Raw genomic sequence first — 20,870 nt, forward strand, 5'->3', positions numbered from 1 at the left:
AAAAGGTACCACAATTCCGAAAAAGTAACACAACTCCGAATAAACTTTCAAATGCTGCCGACAGCAGTAGAATGGTTGTACAGGGTGCAAGGCTTAATCTTATCACCACTAGGGCTAAAACTACTAGTTCAATTCAAAAAATTGCATAAGGTGAGAAAGGGAACAGAAATTATTTTTATGACAGATAGGGTTATTCTGCTCTCTGACTATATGAGGTACTTTTGCTTTGAAAAACTACAGGAATAAATTGAGATGTAAGACTAATACTAAGAATAAACTGAGGTTAGGATCTGTAAGCAGGTAGTGCAGCAACTGCACCAGGTAGTGCAGCAACTGCACCAGTGTAATAATGGCAGTCAAATTAATAATAGTCATACTAACGACCTGAAGCAAGGTGTGAGCGCAGGAAATGTCTTATACATGTACTTTGAATCATTGTTAGTATAACAGTATTTTCTTTTTAGAAAAATTTTATACTAGCATTGGCGTTTAAAAAAGAAACAGTAATTATAGCTTAGCCACATTACATAATGAATGTAGTTGTTTATAACATATATATTTGGTAAAGATACCGAATAATGTAAATGAAAATGTAAATTTAGTCAATTAAAATGTGTTCCTTAAAGTGTTCCTAAAAAACTTGCAATGAAACAGAAGTAAGGTCAGAAGCACATATTAAAACACTAGTCAAGCATGGACGGATAAATCTAAAAGTGAACTTACAATGTAAATTGCTTTGTCTCGAATGAGCCCTAATCCCTAAGAGTGCAAAATATCAAAATCTCAAGGAGGCCTCCTGCAGTTGGAAGCAATATCAGCCTTAAAAATCATGGACGGTGAATTGAAATGTCACTCTCGAAGTTGGTAAGCATTCCTCATCATCAGATCAAAGTAGGGATCCTGGTCAATGGAGGCACTCACAGCTGAGTAGTAGTTGAGGAACTCTTCCCTTGTAACCTATAGAATTCAAATGTTTGAATATTCTATGAATCCAGATAGTTAAACCATTGCTACCGGTTAAAAAACTTTTTCATGCAATGCCTTGAAATGATAAAAACCCCTAAAATGAAAAAGGCAATTTGCCACAGCATTTGGTGATATCATCTGATGTCAAAATAAAAAACTGTTGCAAGAACATAAATATTCATATACATGTACATGTATAGAGATATCACTACTTCGCAGTGACAGCATAGCTTCTTTTGCGAGAATTTACTCTCACTCTGCCTAAATGAATCGTCTTCACTGGTACATTATCCAGCTCCCTCATTACATGTACTAGCCCTATATGAAAAGGCCTTTAGGAAAAATCAAGATTGTTTCTTGGAGAACTTAGTTTATATTCAATTCTGCTCATCAGCATGAAGAACAAGAAGTGTAAACATAAACTTCAATTGCTATCTTTTTATCATCAACTTATAACATTAGAAATGCTGAACATCGGAAAGCTATTTTGAACGATTTTTGGGAAAAAAGTCCTTCCTTTCCTTATAGTTTTTCTTCCCTCAAGGTTAAGTATCCCATCTGTAACTGTGACAACTTTCAATGAGCAGAAACGTCTGCAGCGCTATTTCTATCCTCTAAACTCCACATTTCTGTTATATTTGGTTCACTTCAACTCACCTCCTATGAGTTTTATTATTGCTATTAATGATTGAGCTAAAATGCCTAACTACAACATAAAATGACTAGGAGAATTAAATTCCTTTAGAGAATGTTAGCAACTGAGGGTCTCAAGTTCATTCTAGACCACAGATTCTTTGACAAATAACCTTATGCTGTTAATAGATTATTTGGCAAATGCAATTCGAAAGACTTACATGTGCGTATATTATTATACCTACAATATTATTTGGCTAAATTGATAGCAAATAATGCATTTGTCTAAATATTTCCGTGGATTTGATATGAGATCAATGCTTAGTTGTTAGTGTTGCAGATTTAGTCAATTATCTCACATGTTGTTTAATGCTTGACATTATTTTAGCATAATCTAGTTGAATATTATATATCCAATAGATCGCACCTCACCAAGTAACGAATATAAACAGCATCGAGATCAGTTTATTAGGTTTAAAGTCTTTCTTTCAGGATTGTCATAGATAGCTAGAGCAACTTTAAGTTGACCTTTAAATGGTATTCAATATAAAATCACAATCAGTACAAAATGATAGACGAGTGAGTATTTCATTAAAGCAGTTCTCAAGTGTTGACTCTGTCTGATACATTATAATTAGTGTCATCTGTCATCTAAAGCTAATACATGCGGCAGCATCTCTAAATCAGGCTTATCATATAGGTCTCTAGGTCAGGCCCTGCAAGTATCGCTCCTACTGACAAGCCACAACCACAAGCTTTCAAAGTCAGTTTATATCATACTAATATTAAGTTTTTGAATAGACACATTGATTCCTGCCCAATACTCTAGTGTTCACTACATACAAATTTCTCAAGGATGAGCTACTTAATATTTTAGTCTAGCCTTTAAATAAGTCTTATTGTCAATCAATTCTGCGGATGACTAATTGGATTTGACAACAGTGCAGAGAACCCTGAGTAGAGGCTATAATAACCATGAGCAGAGGCTATAATAAACATGAGCAGAGGCTATAATAACCCTGAGCAGAGGCTATGATATTGCGTATTTAAGAACTGCCAAGTATTATTTTTGTGATTCGACTCTGCTGAATCACAAAAGTTTAAAGCCACGAGTCATAATACTGCATTATGCATTTAGGCCGTCATGAATTTTATTTTCATCACATCCCTCGCACAATATATCAAACTCGATTATCAAATTTCTGTCTAAATCTCCCACAATCTTCCCGTGCAGGCCATTAACAGGATTATTAACAGGCCACTTTTTGGAACCAACTTTTTAATACTATAAAAATCATAGAGAAGGTGGCCAGTTTCAAGAAAAAACTTAAATTACATCTTTTAACAAGTGGATAAAACCTTATTACTCATAAAAATTGATCTTGATTACGCAATGACAACAAGCCCGACACCACGGCTAGCTATGCTAATGCGTATTATGGGATTCATCACTCTTCCAGCTTTTTTTTGTTTAATTACTATTGTTGATGAAAATAAATCAAAAATCAAATAAACAAGAAATAATTGATATACCGTAACTGCTAGACACTAAGGCAAAGTATTCATAAGTGAAAAGCAGCTGAAATCTGCTGTTGTTGACCTTATGACGGCAATGCTTGGTTCAATTGCGTCATGCTATTTGCTTTGTAGTTGAAGTCTGGGGCATTACAGGGTAACTCATGTACCACCCTCGTCATTGGCTCAAACAATGGTTTCAGTACAACCCCAAGATCAAACGTCATGGTGGTATGTAAAAGGGTCTCCTATTTTACTTATGAAGAGGGCATTGTCTACACTAGAGTAAATTTGAATCAACGTAAAATGCATCTCCTTCGCATACAAGCACGACTATTTGCTGTCTGAAAGTCTCACATAAAAGAATATCAAATATATACATCTGCTAGTCTTTGGCGTATCGTAAGTGCAATCGTCAACATTAGTAATTGTCAGCAACATAAGACAGCCACTTAGGAATGAAAGGACTGAATGCCCAAATCAAATATCTACAACCACGCCATTCAATGCAAATATTTACTCCTTGCTGTTGTTCCTATGGAAGCATAATAAGCGTTTGGCAATTTCCCTAAATCCCTCTAGGAGTTGTCTGCCATTATTATAGTTTAATTGGTTCAATATAGAGAGCATACCAAAGAAAATGCAACAATAAGAAGAATATGAAGAAGAAAGATAAGCAAGAGAATGAGACGAAAAATTTGAGATAAGTGGTACTTAGAATAGAAATCAAAATAAAACAGGTAAACAAAGATGGGGTGGTTTGATGAGTTTTGCACCACATAGAAAACCAATTAGACCCTAATGACCAATCCTCATAGAGCTATGACAACAAACATAGCTCTACGCATAGAGCTATGACACTGAACAATCTCCATAGAGCTATGACAACAAGCGATCTCCTAGAGCTACGGCAATAAGAGTAAGTATTTCAAGCTTTGCCACAACATACTGAAATAGCTTGCTTTTGTATCCCTTCATCATCACATTGGTGAGATGAAGATGAACATTGTGATTTGACTTCATTTCTTCCAGTTCAACAAGAGAATAAGAATGTCAAAGACTTTTTAAAACTTCATCCTTTAACCGTCACCACAGAAGGCACAACTAACAAATGAAGAATAACCCAAGTTTCTTGTTCTTTTAATCATGTGTTAAGGAAATATCAACTCACCACACCATCTTTATTATCTCCATCAAATGACTTGAGGAACTCTGATAAACATTTAGTTTCAGACCATTCTCCATTCTGGAATTTTGGATGTTGCCGGACATCGTATACTCCTACAAACAAACAAGCTTCTTATAGAGAGCCCGGAAATGTTGTCAACAGAGATTCTCTTTGTTTGCGTTTAGTCGCTTATCAAATCAATCATCTCAAATGACTGAGACCTACGACAGAAGCCCTTATTGATTTTTTAGCATTAGCTTTTTGTTTTCGATTCTGATAAACACATACTCTCCATAGAGACTAAACACACCAAGCAAGGCGGGCATCGGCATAATAACTACCAGTAAACAAATTACGCACAGACAATAGCAAAACACCGTTCTCAAGTCCAACTAACAAAAGAGACAAGCCCGATTACTACCATAATATTTCAATTTCATTCACCCAACATTAGAGTCTCTGAATAGAGTTATGTTGTCATGTATGTCAGCCATATAACCACGTCAAGCATGTCTGTCACCTGCACTAAGTGCTTACACCTCTTACTCTTGTAATGTTCATAGGTATCTATTTAGAAAACTTATGTTGAAATTCTGAATTTACTTTTGAGGTCGTCAACAGTGATTTGGCCATCTCCAGTTGTGTCCAATTTACAGAACGCCATGTCGATCAACCTTCTCCGTCGCTCTGACATTGGAGGCTGCAAGAGAATAATATAATAGTAAAAGATAAACATAATTAGCGAGAGAGATTAAAACAGGAAGCTTGTCGTGCAATGAAGTACTGCTACAATGACACACAAATAAACTTGGAATAACAGAATAATAATGGTGATTAATGACACTCATTGCAAATAACTATAAGGTTATATACTACTATGAGCACACAGAGCACACAATGGTAGATGTCAGAAGGTGAGACAACTCAGTGTAGCGCAGAGGTAGCGCAGTGTCAGATAGGAGGTGTCATATCACAGTGTGAGGTAGTACACTGTCAGATAGCATGTGTCATATCACGGTGTGATGTATTACACTGTCAGATAGCATGTGTCATATCACGGTGTGAGGTAGTACACTGTCAGATAGTATGTGTCATATCAGGGTGGAAGGTAGTACATTGTCAGATAGCATGTGTCATATCAGGGTGTGAGGTAGTACACTGTCAGATAGCATGTGTCATATCAGGGTGTGAGGTAGTACACTGTCAGATAACATGTGTCATATCAGGGTGTGAGGTGGTATGCTACGAGAGCATTACGGTGAGAGATACTCACAAAGTGTCCGCGGGGCAATCATATCAAATATATAAATTGCTCAATAAACAGAAGAATGGTCTGTTGGTGCACTTTAGGTTTTTCAAGAGATTTGCATGGAAAACTGTGTTCAATGATATATTACTCTAGCTCTGTGTATGTCACACTCTATTCTGTGTATGCCACACTAGCTCTGTGTATGTCACACTAGCTCTGTGTATGTCACACTAGCTCTGTGTATGTCACACTAGCTCTGTGTATGTCACACTAGCTCTGTGTATGTAACACTAGCTCTGTGTATGTCACACTCTGCTCTGTGTATGTCACACTAGCTCTGTGTATGTCACACTAGCTCTGTGTATGTCACACTAGCTCTGTGTATGTCACACTAGCTCTGTGTATGTCACACTAGCTCTGTGTATGTCACGCTAGCTCTGTGTATGTCACACTAGCTCTGTGTATGTCACGCTAGCTCTGTGTATGTCACACTAGCTCTGTGTATGTCACACTAGCTTTGTGTATGTCACACTAGCTCTGTGTATGTCACACTAGCTCTGTGTATGTCACACTAGCTTTTTCACAATTTTTTACTTAATCAGAGGAGTAAAAATTACATCGTGCAAAAATATTAAAAAAATCAGTGACACGAATACGGATTTGATTTTGATGAATAAGTCAAACTATACAACGAATCTTGTCATGCCAACGATTTTTGGTTATGTATTGTCAGCTGATATTTGAGTATCGAAATTTATTGTAGTGGTCAACGCGTCATCGAATAACTGCTTTATTGACATTGCATCGTCTCATGGAGACTGAGGGATTACAATTTGAGTGACTATGACCAGCGGTAACACTTCCGGCTGCTTACACCGGTGATTGATACATTTGGGTATAGCCTACAGCAATTTGAATGACAATTTCATGGCAATCATCTACTGCCTTGTAAGAAGTTTTATTCCTATAACCATATATTAGCCAGGGTTCACTGAATGCTCAATAGGATAACGTTTAGAATATTAACTTAATTCTATCATGAAAGGAACATTGAACTATGACCAATTATAGTTCATCAATAACGGATGATTTCAAATAGTTTTATTCACAACTGTAGGTCCTGATTAACAAGCTAATCACATTAGTGCTTGTCATGTTATTAACTAGTACACGGACGGACGCAAACGCATTTATGTTGGTAGTCAAGCAGTCAGCATCAAGGATCATGTAAATTTAGCATGTAACTCTATGAATTACAGCTACCGCTAGTAACTTTATGAACGTGGAAGTTGGAGCTCGTAGAAAACAAAGCTTTTTTTCCTCTTTTTTCTCTGACTATTTTCTTTCCAACGGACGCCCTCACTGCTGGTAACCAGTTACTATGATGACTCATTAAATAAACTATGCGTACAAGGAAAGGAGACTCTGTTGAGTGTGCCAGTTTTTACTTTACAACACAACAACAAATAGGTTAAAACCAAAGTTCATGAAAAAGGCTAATAAGGAATGCAATACTCCGTAAATTTACTCACCTGCAGGCGCCAAGTATTATTACTATTATAAATCAAACTCTTATGTTTGCAGGAGTTGGTATTAATTCTAAACGCAGCCAATTTAAATGGACATTGTATACGCTTCTCTGAAAAGAAAACATGATTTGTTAGCAACAGTTAATTATCAATCTCTACTAACCCTGAGTCTTTCTAGAAACTCGTTAAAGTTTATCTTCCCTGAGCCATCCACATCAAACCTGTTGAACAGGCTCTTCATCTCCTCGTTAGAAAATGTTAGTCCATATTTGTTTATTCCATTTTGGAACTCTACAAAGTCTAGCCTGTGATCCCGATCACTGTCCAACACCCTTGTAAATGATCTGCATATAGAAAGATGAATTTGGATATGCTGTCAAGCTATACATTGGTCTGTTGTTTGGAACCAAGTCTGTTTGCAGCAGAAGTTAATAATGTCAACGGCAAGTAATACGCCTACTATGCATTTCAGTACATTTCATAAAACGTTCAAATGTTTTCATGACTTGCGGTTGGTCAAGCAAGTTTTAGGTTATGAGACGTGTCACATAATTTGTTTAAAAATAAACAATGATACCTATGAAGATTCAGCAACTATCTACTTAGAGGACTCAGGTAAGACATTTAAACTGACAGCTGGTAGTCTGTGCAAACAAACTTCTGACATGCTTAGAACTCTATGGCACGTAAACCATAGAGGTGGCATTTAGCAAAATCTTATTCACTTTTTTTCAATAATACAAACAGTTTCATTACATTGGACCGATTTTATCATTCAAACTAGACAATAAACCTATGACAACACAGTTTTGATAATATCATGCCGAAAAAAGGGTGAGCTCCACACAGACATCGAAATCTGCCTATAGAGTATAGATGAGGAAACAAAGAGACAGCTCAGGTCTTGCTGTACAATGCATAGAAATTTCAGAGAGCGAGCATGCTCAGTTCATGTGTGAAGGAAATTAGATCTCTGATAACTGATGTCTTGGTATGTTAGCAACTAGCACTTCATGTCATTCAGATGCATGGAACACATTCTAAACAAGCTTCCATCTGTATTAGATAAACAGTAATATATCATTTACACTTGATACTCTTTATAACCACCATACATGAATTTTACTTGAAATAAAACTACATGTAGTTATTACCTAGTTTAGAGGCTGTCATCAAGGGCTTCGGATGGAAAAGCTGCTATTCTACACCCATCTACCACCTACCTACCCAAGCATTCAACTAGCTGCTTGTTGTTTCAAGGTTACGTGTAGCCTACATACATTAAATATGTATAACGTTTAACCTAGGTTTAACTGTCATAAGTTTTACTAGTGGTAGAATCGTCTAAAACTTAAATTGTGTGCTTTAGGATAGCTGCTTATCTTGGCTACGCATCTGGCAAGAAAATCAATACGAGTGCATCAGCCTGTTAACAAAGTGCGTGGATTGGTAGTCATGCGACGAAAGTGACTATAACGCTGCCTGCGTGTCATGCTTGGCAGTAATCCAGCTCAGTTGGCTTTTCAGACTTGAATACAACGTCATTCCAAGAATGAGCAAGGAGTTAAAGGAACTCATCAGGCCCCTCAGGACCAAAATGATCAACAGTTTGAGTTTAGGTGTCACGCTATTGGTGAGGCGAAAGTCATAACTATAAAACTTGTTTACTAAAATATTAAACTAGACTTTCATATCTTGCCAAAGAGCAATTGGAAATTTAAAAATCATCGCTAGGATGCTTGGTCTACAAACTCATTGACTTCAAATAATACATTCTAACTTTTTCCTCTCAATGACAATCCTAGTACGCTTGATTTATAGTAAATATCAATAACCAAACCATTTGTTCATCAAAGAAAAACAAGCTAAGGTTCCTATTTGAGCCGAATGAGCTGAAAAACAAAAAAACTTTGTCGAGAAAAAATCAAAGATTTTCATATTGACTCGTTATGAAGACAGCATCATGTCTATGATGAGTTTTATTATACAAACTTTCACTTTCTAAAGACAACATCATATGCGATCCATATGTGGATCACATCTGATGTTGTGCCGGTGGGTTGACACTTCTACAAATTGTCCCTGATTAGCTCAAGTATAACATATTCCTCTTGTACAAAATACTAGCTGAATATACAAGATAACTGAAAATAAAGCTTCACCAGGGTCAATCTTTGATTGTTAGGTAAATTGGAATTACTCCAAAATCTTGTGTAAAGTTTTAACTAAAACCATCAAATATTTTTAAAAGAACTTGTAGGAACGCTACTCATGTTAGAATTTAGCATTTTTTAGAATTTAGAATGTTTTGGTAGGATATTGTACAAACTCTCTGTTCTTATTTACCAACTTTATAAATAAGAACAGAGAGTTTATAGCAACAATGAAACTTGGTACAACAACTTATTTATATTACCTTCCCAAAGCTCGGATGCCATCAATGCCACGAGCTAGGCATTTTAACCTGAGTTTCTCGACGGGATCAAATGTTTGCTTGATCTTCTCATTCATGCTACGTTTGAACTCGGCTTCACTTCTTGCTGATACAGCCATAGCGCTATAGTATAAGGTTGCTGACTTTAAAACTCAGTTACACTACAAAATCAAAAAATGAATGTCTGATAGTGATGCACTGAGACAAAGCCCACCGTTTGGAAGTGATGGTAGATGCAGAACTTGCCAACTCTTAGTCAAAGTGTTGAAAATTTTATGAAACTAGCATACTATTTAATAAAATGAATGACTAAAAATTTCGGTTTTAAAACAAGGATGGCAGTCAAGAAAATACGCGACAACTGCACAATATTACCTAATTACAGATGCTCTCAGTGTTTGTTATAAGTGCGCATTGCATGTTGTAAGAGCGTTGTGTTGCTTGTTTGTCACGTGTGTTTGTTGATCCTTGAGAAGAGTTTTGACCAATAAGATGTGGCAAAGCTTGGAACGGTCTCCAATAAGAATGTTTTATTTTCATGGCGAATAAATCGACTTTGAAAACAAAAGCTCATATATGGTTCGCTGTATAATAGGCTTAGACTTTATCATTCGATACGTGAACATGCTCAATTTTAGACTCAAACTTGCGACTCATATACGCACGAATGAATCTTACGCTATTTCCAAAACCATGCCTTTTTATTCAATTATCGTACGCAAACGATGTGCTAATTTCCCGTTGCACAAGTTTGTACCTCAGATTCTATAGTATCATTACTTATCTGACGGTAATTGTGCTAGAATTAGACTTTTTATAATCGTGAGATCGTACAAAAAATAACATAACTTTTTGATTACTCTGACGTGTAGCCTAAAGTTTATGACCGTAACTAAAATTTGATTGTACATGTACATTTGTCCACTAAATTCCAACCTAAACCACAAGTCACAAAATCATTGTCAATTTGCGTGCCAATATTTAGTTTTTGCAGTAAATGTGTACCATTTGTGAAAACACAAAGTTGTGTTGGCATTAGCTTTCGCTTATAACTGCATCACGAAAGTTTTAAACAACATTGTTATAATTTCAACCAAATCACATCTAGCGTTGTGTTCACTCAATTTGAACTGTTAATTTTTAATTTATAATGTGCAATGCTGTTTGGTTGTAAAGTTATAAACCATCATAAGGTGTTGTACTTGAGAAAAAATTAAGCTGTTATTAAATTATATAATACAAATATATCAATTATGAGATAAACTAAAAGCACAGTTTTAAATAAATCTAAGAAATATAGTGTTTGCTAGGGCTAAAAGACAAGTAGTTCAACACGAGCAAATTATGTTTCCAAAAGTGAGTACATCAATTAACCTTAGCTCATGCAAGATGAACTTTTACCAGACATTCTCTGAAATTTATGTTATGACTATTATAAAAATGATAGTCGTTTAGATAACTTATACCAGTTTGATTTTTTTTAGCCTGGCCATGCTTTACAACACTCGTCAGTAATAGATTTTTTGTGTTTCATTGTAACATTGTCAGTGTCTCATTGTCAGTTAGATTTGTTCCATGTTAAAGTTGGTATTAGATATGTTGTCACACCCTTATTAGTTGTTGCGCTGTTAAGCCGGTTGCGTTATGTATGTAGTTTTATAGTGGTTGTGGAGTATTTGATCATGTCATTTTAACCCAGTAAGTGCTGCATCAGTGCCAATTCTTTATAATGCCAGTTGTTTTCACTATGCAATTTTCTGGAGGTTTTAAGAATTTTCATAGTGGTAATGCACCTATGTATAGCTATTACACTGGCTGCTCATCATCATCAGCTGCTGTTAAAAACATTTTGAGATCAATTACAAAGAAGTCTTCAAAGTCTAAAACATCAGAAATTACTCACATTGATTTGAGTGAATCTCACTGACTTACACTACTAAATATAACTTCCGAGTTTTTACTGTTTGAAGGTTATGTATGACGAGATGATCATCATGACATCATTTGTTATTATTTGATTGAGTTTTGTTATTGTCTCTATCATACCTCATTATATTTTAATGAGAAAACTTTATGTTTACAGGCTGCTTGCTAGCAGGAAATTTTCATCATGTCTCTTGAAAACATAAAGGTAGGTGTAATCACCCGCCAGTTATTATGTCATCTACCCTGAATTATTATTATAAAGCTGTCAGTCTTGCGTGAAAAAATTTATTCACTATTATAAGCCAAAAATATTGACTGCAGGTTGGTATAATGGGTGGTACTGGCTTGGATGACCCAGAGCTGCTGAAAGATCGTGTAGAAAAGAAGGTGGATACGCCATTTGGATCACCTTCTGACAATCTTATACTGGGAACTATAGAAGGCATTTCATGTGTGTTACTCGCAAGGTTAGGCATTGTTTTCTGATTGGTTGTACAGAGGACCTCTTCAGCTTCGCAGTTCAAACGATGACATATTACTTAACTCTTAATTTACAGCATAATAGCTTTATTAAAACAATAAAACTTGTAATTATCATTTTCCGAGTTTTTGTCATAGACAGAAAAGTTTGCATCAAACCATGCAACTGGAGATAGAAGTTGATGTAAAACTGCTATAAGCAACCATTCTCAAATTTTAATTATCACGAATTTCAAATAGACTTTTCTCCGATCAGGCGAGATCGAAGGATCGACCCCTTTTTAATTTGTAGAAGCAGATCAGTTTGATGTACAAAGTAAAGCAACAGTGTTCAACTAACTACCTCAGTCCTAGACTTTTTTCATGTTATAGTTTTTGCAGTCAAATAAAGAGGATTTGTGTCTTTATTTGTCAATGTAGGTAATTATTGGGTATGGTCAACACCAAACTTGGTTGCTAGCACTGATATCATTACGACAGCTCTAAATCATGAGTGATTAAATATTCTTACATAAAAACAACAGTACAAATAATTTATGACCGCTACAACAGGTTGGCTGAACTCGCTGAACTGTGGTTGGGCGGTTTCTTGACTATAGATTTCTCATAGTTTCCGATCATCACTGATTATCAGTTGATTTAAATTGAGTGAGAAAGTGAGAAATACCAGGCATACATTCAAAAGATATGACAATCACTGTCATTTGGTGAGGTCAACACATCGTGTTGTCCACACTAAGGTTTATTGGTGCATGAAGAGCTCCTATGACCAAAAATTTTAAAAGCCAACATTTCATCACACAGATTTCTTATGAAGCTTACAACAAGATGTTGCTCTTCCAGCCATTAGACTTGGCTGCTTCCAATAGTTGAAACAGTCAATGTGAGTAACCCTTGTAGGCATGGGGGGAAGCATGTCATAGCACCTGCTAATGTGAGTAACTCTCGTAGGCATGGGAGGAAGCATATCATAGCACCTGCTAATGTGAGTGACTCTTGTAGGCATGAGAGGAAGCATGTCATAGCACCTACTAATTTGAGTGACTCTTGTAGGCATGGGAGGAAGCATGTCATAGCACCTACTAATGTGAACTATAGAGCCAATTTATATGCTCTCAAGCAAGAAGGTTGCACTCATGTGCTCGTAACCACTGCGTGCGGCTCTCTGAGGGAAGAGATGCAGCCGGGGGATGTCGTCATACTCGACTCATTCATAGATAGGTAAGGCAATCTCTCTGGAAGCTACAAGTAAGCTACATGTAGATTGGTGGTCTGGCTATTAATCCACTAGCAGCTCTGGCAAGCCTCCTATTGTGAAGGTTCATATTAGAATGCAGAAAATCTTGTGAAGCATGATTTTCAACTACATGAGATCAAATTTATGTTTTTTTCAAACCAAGGAAAATTGCAGGATGTCCCACGTACTGTCAGTGTAACGATATCGGAGCTGTCAAACACAGACAAAAAATTGATATGCAATGCTTACTTGGTTACAAACATGACTGGTCAAAAGTTTGAAGCTCACCTAGCAGCAAAATCTAGCGAGTGTTTCTACAGCGTGCAAATATCGTAATCTCTTTAAACGGCTCTCAGAGGAGGTCTTCAGAATGCTGTCTCGCTGCTACATCTTGGTGCCAAATAGTAACACTATTCTCAAGCATGATATGTGAGTAAATTTTGTGCCTCAAAATTATCATTACAATTTTCCCGCTTAAAAATCTATATCAAAGTATCTGTGGAATATCAATACATTCCATTTGCAGCTCCAAAAAAATTAGAAGAAAATTTTGAGAGGTTGTAATATTGTGTGTACATAGTAGAGATGCTTAGTTCAGGTGTCAATATTGGTGTCTGCTGATCTTTTCTTTATAGGTTGACTTGCAATAAAATTCACATTACAGTTATTTGGTATCAAAAGATTCACCATGTCTTACTCTGTTGTATTGTAGGTGCCAAATATGTGGAAATGTGATTACAAGCTCTTAAAAGCTCAAAAACGAAAAACCGCCGTAGATTGGAATCTCTTTATTTCGATGACGTAGCCATGAAATTTGGTTATTGTCTTGTCACGTATGTTCTCACGTGAATTGAAAGGCCAATAAAAAGCTTTATAGAAAACTTATCGTAGCACTAGTTTATGACAAACACTTCGGGTTTTACCGAAGACTACTTTACAGTTTTGTTTCGGTTTGGTCTAATCGGCAAGTCGTAATCTAATCATGTAACCCAATACTTCGCAAATAATTTCTGCAGCACTTTTCGATTATCACAGGTGACCAACAGGCTCGTCATGATTATCAGACAATGATATGTACTCCTTCAAGCTAAGGCTAAAATATTAAACAATTTTTTACGGTAAGTTATAAAATATCACTGCTAAAAGTGACAGCATTACGATGACGATAAAACAGACGCGTAAAAACAATAGACATAGTTTTATTGAATGCGTGAAGCATATTTGTGAAAATATTTCGACGAATACAGTTTCATGAAAGTGTAAACAGAAACCATCTCTCACAACTACATCACATTTGAGCCATTTTGGAAAGCGAATCCAAACTACGGCGGTCTCGTGTGGCAGCGATTTTCTGTTCGTTTTTGAGCTTTTAAGAGTTTGTAATCACCTTTCCACATATTTTGCACCTACAACACAACAGAGTAGGACATGGTGAATCTTTTCATATCAAATAACTGTAATGGGAATTTTGTTGCAAGTCAACCTTAAATAATACTAAAACTTCAGATATTTTATATAAGTTTCCTGTTGATCATAGTATTAGCATCTCTACTTCCACACCATCAAATAACATAAGCTGAAAGTTTTATAATTCAGATATAAATACCTAATGAATTCTCATGCTAGTAAATTACTTTTATTTCTGTCTAAACGACATAGCTAATCAATTCAGTGATCAATTGTTTTATTCAGAGTGTAGGTAATGTGTTGTATTTCAATGTTACAGAAATAAAAATGGCTTCTACATCTACTGCTACTAATCATTAGCTAGAAATACAATGTAATACCTCTTCTTATTAGCATTACAAAATTAGATAATTTTTTTTAGATTTTGTTTTCTATTCATATAAATTATCAGCGCTTGTCTGTCACTTGTGTGTCCAGTTGTAGCAATTAAGTTATGGGAACGAAAAATACGATGCACACTAGAATTGAACTCGAAACCTCTTGGTCTGCAAACAGGCGTGCTGTCTACTAGGCCAAGCGGCTGCATTGCTATACATTGCAGTAATTATGGTCATACTCATTACACCGGATAAATGTGCACGCTTGAAGCACTTGCGGAAACACTATTGATTAGGACTAACACTCGTGAAGATCATGATTAAATGCGTGGGAGATCATGTCACGTAATGATTACAAGCCGGCTTCACGGCTCTTATTATAGTAAAGATTAAGACTAGCTTAAGTTACTCAAATTCATTGGGTAATTATTTTATTATTCGTGCAATGCCGGGCATTCAGTTAGTTTTTTTTCAATGTTATGCGATAAAAGAAATTATCAACTGCGACACTAGATATCTAGTGCTAGTTAACTTTTAAAGAGGATCAGTTCAGTATTTAGATCGACTGTCTTATTTTGAACCGTAACATCCCTAATTTAGACACCAAAATATCTGACTTTTCTAAATTCTCAATGCTTTATTATGGCTGTGTGTGGTTAGTTTTGGTACCTGATAATGTTCATAGGATATATAGCTCAAGTTCCAGTGGTGCGCTATGCGGTAAGATACTCTAACAACACCACTTTGTCTATTATCACTCTGCTTAGAGAGGAAGGTCTGTAGTCAATAGGTCATTTTTAACTGTTAAACCTTTGAAGTTTTTTCCTTATAAGCTTTCTGAAGACTGCTGCCTGCTGCTAAATTCATGACGGTTTTGTAGGACATTTAAGAGGCCATCAACCTTCTATGATGGAACTTGCGATGAATTTAAAGGAGTCTGTCACATTCCAATGTTCCCTGCATTCTGTGAGAGCACGAGGCAGGTAACGCTCTACTATGTTTGTTTAGCCAGGCTGGTCAGTGTGTCCGGTTAGGGCCGGCAAGCTTCATTAAATGTATTTGGGGACATTTGCTCAGTTTTGGTTATAATGGTTTATCATGATTGTCTATAAAGGTTAGGCAGCTTGATTTTGTGAAGTGCTTCAGGGTGGAGACCTTAAAACACTGGTCAGCTTAAATGTTGGTAAGTATGATGCATGTCAGCCAGTCTTATCATAGCTGCAACTTTCTGCCCAACATTCTTAAAGCATTTTCTGTCCAAATAAACTCATTTCTATTGCCGAGAATCGTGGATTCGTCTGTTCCCATCTGCAGTGCAATGTTGTCACACTAATAATGCTGCTAGACTTTTGGGAAAATGGTTCAACTGCCAGTTATTTTTCTATTTAGTAATGAGTGGGTAATAGTAATAACAGTAATAACAATAGTAATAATGTAATGTAAACTCATAGTCCTGTTAACAAATTGTTTGCAGTCACATCCAAAACACTGCTGTATAATCGCAGATAATATATGGCAGCATTCCCAAAGAGCAGACGACTTCAACTTTTAATCTTTCTATAAAATGGATGCATTCTTCTTTAGCATACTGTAAATAATATTTGCTTATACGTATTGTGTTTGGCTATATTTAGTGGTCATTGCCAGTTGATATAGTACATGTATTATTAACAATTGAGAACTTGTATGGAGAGTCGTGCAAGACTTAAATATGCATATATTATTGTTTGATGGAAGTGTAGTACACTCATTGCGGTACTTGACGTTGTCTTTTCAGAATATATAGGGCTATTAAGGAGATGTATCGATGAACAAACAACATATATTATTGTAATAAAAGAGTCTTTTCTGTTTGTGCATGACTAGCCAAATGAGAGCCTTACATTTGCAACCGACTGGAGATATATTATCATAGTACTTCAGTCATTAGAAAATCAAACTTAGCAGTTTATGAGAGATGAATTGCAGGTTACCTACTTTTTCTTGCAGATCCTCATAGATGCCTGTGCCGCCCTGGACTTGAAGCACCACAAGGCTGGTGTCATGGTTACTATTGAGGGTCCGAGGTTTTCCTCGCAGGCTGAGAGTCACATGTTCAGACAGTGGGGTGGCTCCACCATCAATATGACAACTTGTCCCGAGGTCTGTTTTGTAGCTATTCAATTGTAATTGTTTTATCTGAGCCAAATCTGGGCTGTGTTTGTCAGCTATTGTAAGAAACTTTGTAGCTACATGTATGACTGTCATATAAAGGTTACGAGTAAGTCAACGATATTTATTTGTAACATATCCAATATTGGCTAATAGTCAAAATCACTTTATGTATAATCGCTTTCTATATAGTTTTCTTTATTTATTTCACATCCGTTTAACAAGTGTGATCCTTCTTTAGCCATCTTGCTGCCCTAGAACAACTGCTCTAAATGATCATGTAGACACTTAGGTCATCATATTTAAAGGGTAATTTGGGCATCTGCAGAAATTGGAGTGCTAATGCCATTTCAAAAAATAAATGAGGTCATTAGTGCTCTTCAGTACATTCATGTCTCTGTGCTCAATGACACTCCGTGATCAGCGACTTAAAATTAGTGATGAATAAGTGACTCCTCAAGGCATGAATTTTGCTGAGACGCATTTCAACCTGTATTATGGTTAGCAATAAACCGACTTCCTGTTTGCTATAAAAGTACAAAAGATCAAATGATTTGCAAATGGTTGCAAGACTTGTCTTAAGGGTTTGAAAAGTTTAAATTTTTTATATGTTTGGGCATTTTAGCTGATTTCGCAGATTTGGTAAATTTCTTTCTGCTTGTTTCCATTTACGAGAAAGTTTTTGTTAAGCTGTACAAGTCAGAATAGACTCGGTACAAAGAATGAATTTGTTACTTATTGTTGTGTCTCTCGCTGCATTTTGAAATATACACACCGCCTTTTTTACCATTGGCATTGTACATTTCCATTTTGGTCTCGTCAAAAATTATTCAAAAAGTAATTGCAGCTGTATCAGTTTTGTACTGCATTCAGATTGAAGTTGAACACATACAATAGAATGTTTCGTTATTCACACAAGGAAAAGATATCTGTAGGATATCTAGTTACCTGAGGGTATGTGTAGATAGCGTATTGCAAATACCATATAGGTTATGGTGTTGCCTAGCTCCCCCCAATTTTGTGTTGGTATGCTTTATTTTTTTTTGGCGTATTCCGTTATCACTATAAGACCGTGTGTGTGGAAGTTGTGTCCTGACTCTTGAGTACTTGCATGGTTGTATTGTTGCCACATCTTAGTTCGGTACATTATTGTTTTATTTATTTGAATCCCGGGTTGTGACGCTTCAGTACTGCACTGCATCAATGCAGGTCAGGACGCAGTAAGTTTGCAGTGTATTACAACTTTGTAATGCGCAGTAAATTGTTACTGCTACTGCCCGCCTACTAAAAGTTGTCTACTGTGATCTACTGCGCGTTTGCTTCCATGACGCATAGTTTGAAACCCAGAAATTAATTCCTACTGCGAATGTGCGTTCTTCAAAACTTGAAACTGGATGTGTACTGCAGCTGCCCATTAGTATGAGGTTGATGCTGTGGCTCAACTAACACGGCTGACTTTTCAAGCATGTGCACTGAATTGTACAAAGTTGTCAAATGCTGTGTTAGTATCTTTGGCAAGCTCATGAACTTGCGCTCCAACTCCCAATTCATATCCGAATAAATAGTTGGGCATTATCATCATTCAAATGAAATTTGGTCTTTGTATTGTATGATCATTGATATCATATATTAAAGCCATGATATATTGTCGCGTGAACCATATACAACGTGCTCATTGTGATCAATTTGTTTGTCAACTCATAGTCGAGCGTGAGTAGCATTCAAATCTCAGAATTGTGTTGTGGTTCCAAATCAACCTAATCAACCAAATCAACTCAATACTTGATTCTGAGATGAGTTTTTTTTATGAAAATGTGCTGTACATATATGTATCTACTGTGCAATGCAAAAGTTCACATTTAGCACTTTGAAATGCTCACTGACAACATTGCCATAGCATACAGCACTACACACTGTAGTATGTAACACCACTGTTGCACTACCACCGCTTACTGCACATTAGAAAGCAGTCGTACTCTATATACTGCGTGCTGCGTAGTAGTAAAAGTATGCAATCTAAATATATGTACTGCATACTGTGGCACGCTTATTACTGCTAATGCACTGCTAATACAACTGCGTACAAAGATATCCAGGTATTTTACATCTGGGCGACAGTGAGTTATTATAAACTCGCAGTTGTGATTTTTTCTGTGATGGTCACAACCCTGTTTGAACCCATGAGGTGCATGCAAGCCAACCTTTTCTACAGGTGTATTTGGCAAAGGAGCTCGGGTTATGCTACAGTTCTATAGCCCTCGCAACTGATTACGATTGCTGGAGAGACCAATCTGAGGCAGTTTCCCTTGAGATGGTTTTAAAAACAATGAAAAGCAATAGCGAGAAGGCTCTCAAACTCCTTCTCTACACCATTCCCAGGTTGGCAAGTTCTGACTGGAGGCTTGCTGCCAAGAAAGCTTTGGTAAGCCCAATTTTTTGCTAAAATCTTCTGTTGAAGCATTCCTAAATTAAGTAAAAAGTAAAATACTAGTAAATGTTTGTCGACCCAAATCCCTCGGTTGACCTTGGCCACGACTTACTGTGAAAGTCGGAGATGTCGGATGGAGAGCGGGCAATGAACTTAATTTCTATAGCTCAAACATTTGTGTTGCAGAATCAAGTAGACTGAGTTGTATTAATGGTTCTTTCCATCAGACATTAGTTTAAAAAGGCTGAAAAAGAAAAAATTTTGCTTTTCAATGAATAACCGCAAATTTTGAATTTTGTTTGGTTGTAGACTTGTAGTAGAGTAAAAAGCAATAAACTCTGATGCAAATTTTAAGAGTTGTTCTCTCATGAAATAAAAACAACGCTGAAAGTCAACACGTAACTTAGCTCTTTAATCTAGCAGGTGTTCGTGAAACTGGCGTATTCTGACCTATCAAATAAACATGGTCTGGCGCGTATCTGTCATAATTAGCAATGCATGGATTTTTTAACATCCTTGAAATTGAACCATCAAGACTAATACTCTGCATTGGATGGTTCTAGCAGTGACCAAGGAGTTGTCTCGCCTCAAAATCTGAGTCCCTAGAAGCACAAGGTGCAAGAGCTGCCAAAGAAACCTGTCATGCAGCAGTATAACGACTTAGCGGGGCTCTAAATGAAAGATTAACATATTTTTCTCACATATTTTTTGCACTCTTCTGATAGCGTTTCAAAAATGCATCCGGTATAGGAAGTTTTCATTCATTTCACAATTGTCTTAAAGAACAGCTCGTTTTACCTATAAATTCACCATGTTTATATATTTCATCAGATTGGGCCAAATATCTGTTAACAGCAATACTCTTAAAGCAATTGTTTTTTTAGCAATTTTGATCTGAGAATAACTCTGCACGCTAATTTTTTTAAACTTTGCTTTTGGATATTCCTGCTAAAAATATCTGTTCTGCTTAGATATTGGGCCCATCTATTAGATCAGATGTCGTTCACAGTACAGTATACATGTAAATATTATGTGAATGAACTTTTTATAAGGTGAAGGGTGTGATATAGCAAGGTTATGGTTTTGCTAAATTGATTCAATTTTCACAGGCCACAGCCAAGGATGCTGTTATGACGTGACGGCAGCATTAAACTATGTCAAGGACAGCAGAATTATACCATGTCAAAGACGGCAGCATTATACCACGTCAAAGACGACAGCATTATGTCAAAGATTCTTCATCAAATTTTTCTGATATTTCATATTCTATTTTTATCAATCTTTATTCATAGTATAGGAGGTTGTGATTTCCATATATTTGTGTTCATTTATTGTGTATACAGAGCAAGTTAAAGAATAAAGACTTGCAA

At 36.3% G+C, this 20,870-nt stretch overlaps 2 protein-coding genes across 5 annotated transcripts; one reads left to right on the top strand and one right to left on the bottom strand.

The window, feature by feature from the left end:
• Positions 1-332: 332 nt before the first annotated feature.
• On the bottom strand, positions 333-9,900 carry LOC137385957 (calcyphosin-like protein). The gene is made up of 6 exons (XM_068072589.1): positions 9,870-9,900; positions 9,477-9,655; positions 7,224-7,404; positions 4,886-4,982; positions 4,286-4,395; positions 333-957 (listed from the first exon to the last, which is right to left on the bottom strand). Exons 2-6 carry the CDS (start codon positions 9,611-9,613, stop codon positions 850-852), a joined length of 633 nt encoding a protein of 210 aa, XP_067928690.1. The 5' UTR covers positions 9,614-9,655; positions 9,870-9,900; the 3' UTR covers positions 333-849.
• LOC137385956 (S-methyl-5'-thioadenosine phosphorylase-like) lies at positions 4,011-20,749 on the top strand. Of its 4 annotated transcripts, none has more exons than XM_068072588.1 (8): positions 4,011-4,033; positions 11,578-11,625; positions 11,742-11,887; positions 12,954-13,121; positions 15,802-15,904; positions 16,911-17,063; positions 19,285-19,494; positions 20,610-20,749. In XM_068072588.1, exons 2-8 carry the CDS (start codon positions 11,605-11,607, stop codon positions 20,637-20,639), a joined length of 831 nt encoding a protein of 276 aa, XP_067928689.1. In that variant the 5' UTR covers positions 4,011-4,033; positions 11,578-11,604; the 3' UTR covers positions 20,640-20,749. The 4 variants fall into 4 exon arrangements, with proteins under 4 accessions (XP_067928689.1, XP_067928685.1, XP_067928686.1 ...); XM_068072584.1 differs by lacking the exon at positions 4,011-4,033 and adding an exon at positions 10,209-10,284; XM_068072585.1 differs by lacking the exon at positions 4,011-4,033 and adding an exon at positions 10,227-10,243.
• The last annotated feature ends 121 nt before the right edge of the window (positions 20,750-20,870 follow it).

The sequence above is a fragment of the Watersipora subatra genome, chromosome 1 (genome assembly GCF_963576615.1).
Source record: "Watersipora subatra chromosome 1, tzWatSuba1.1, whole genome shotgun sequence".
Taxonomy (NCBI): domain Eukaryota; kingdom Metazoa; phylum Bryozoa; class Gymnolaemata; order Cheilostomatida; family Watersiporidae; genus Watersipora; species Watersipora subatra.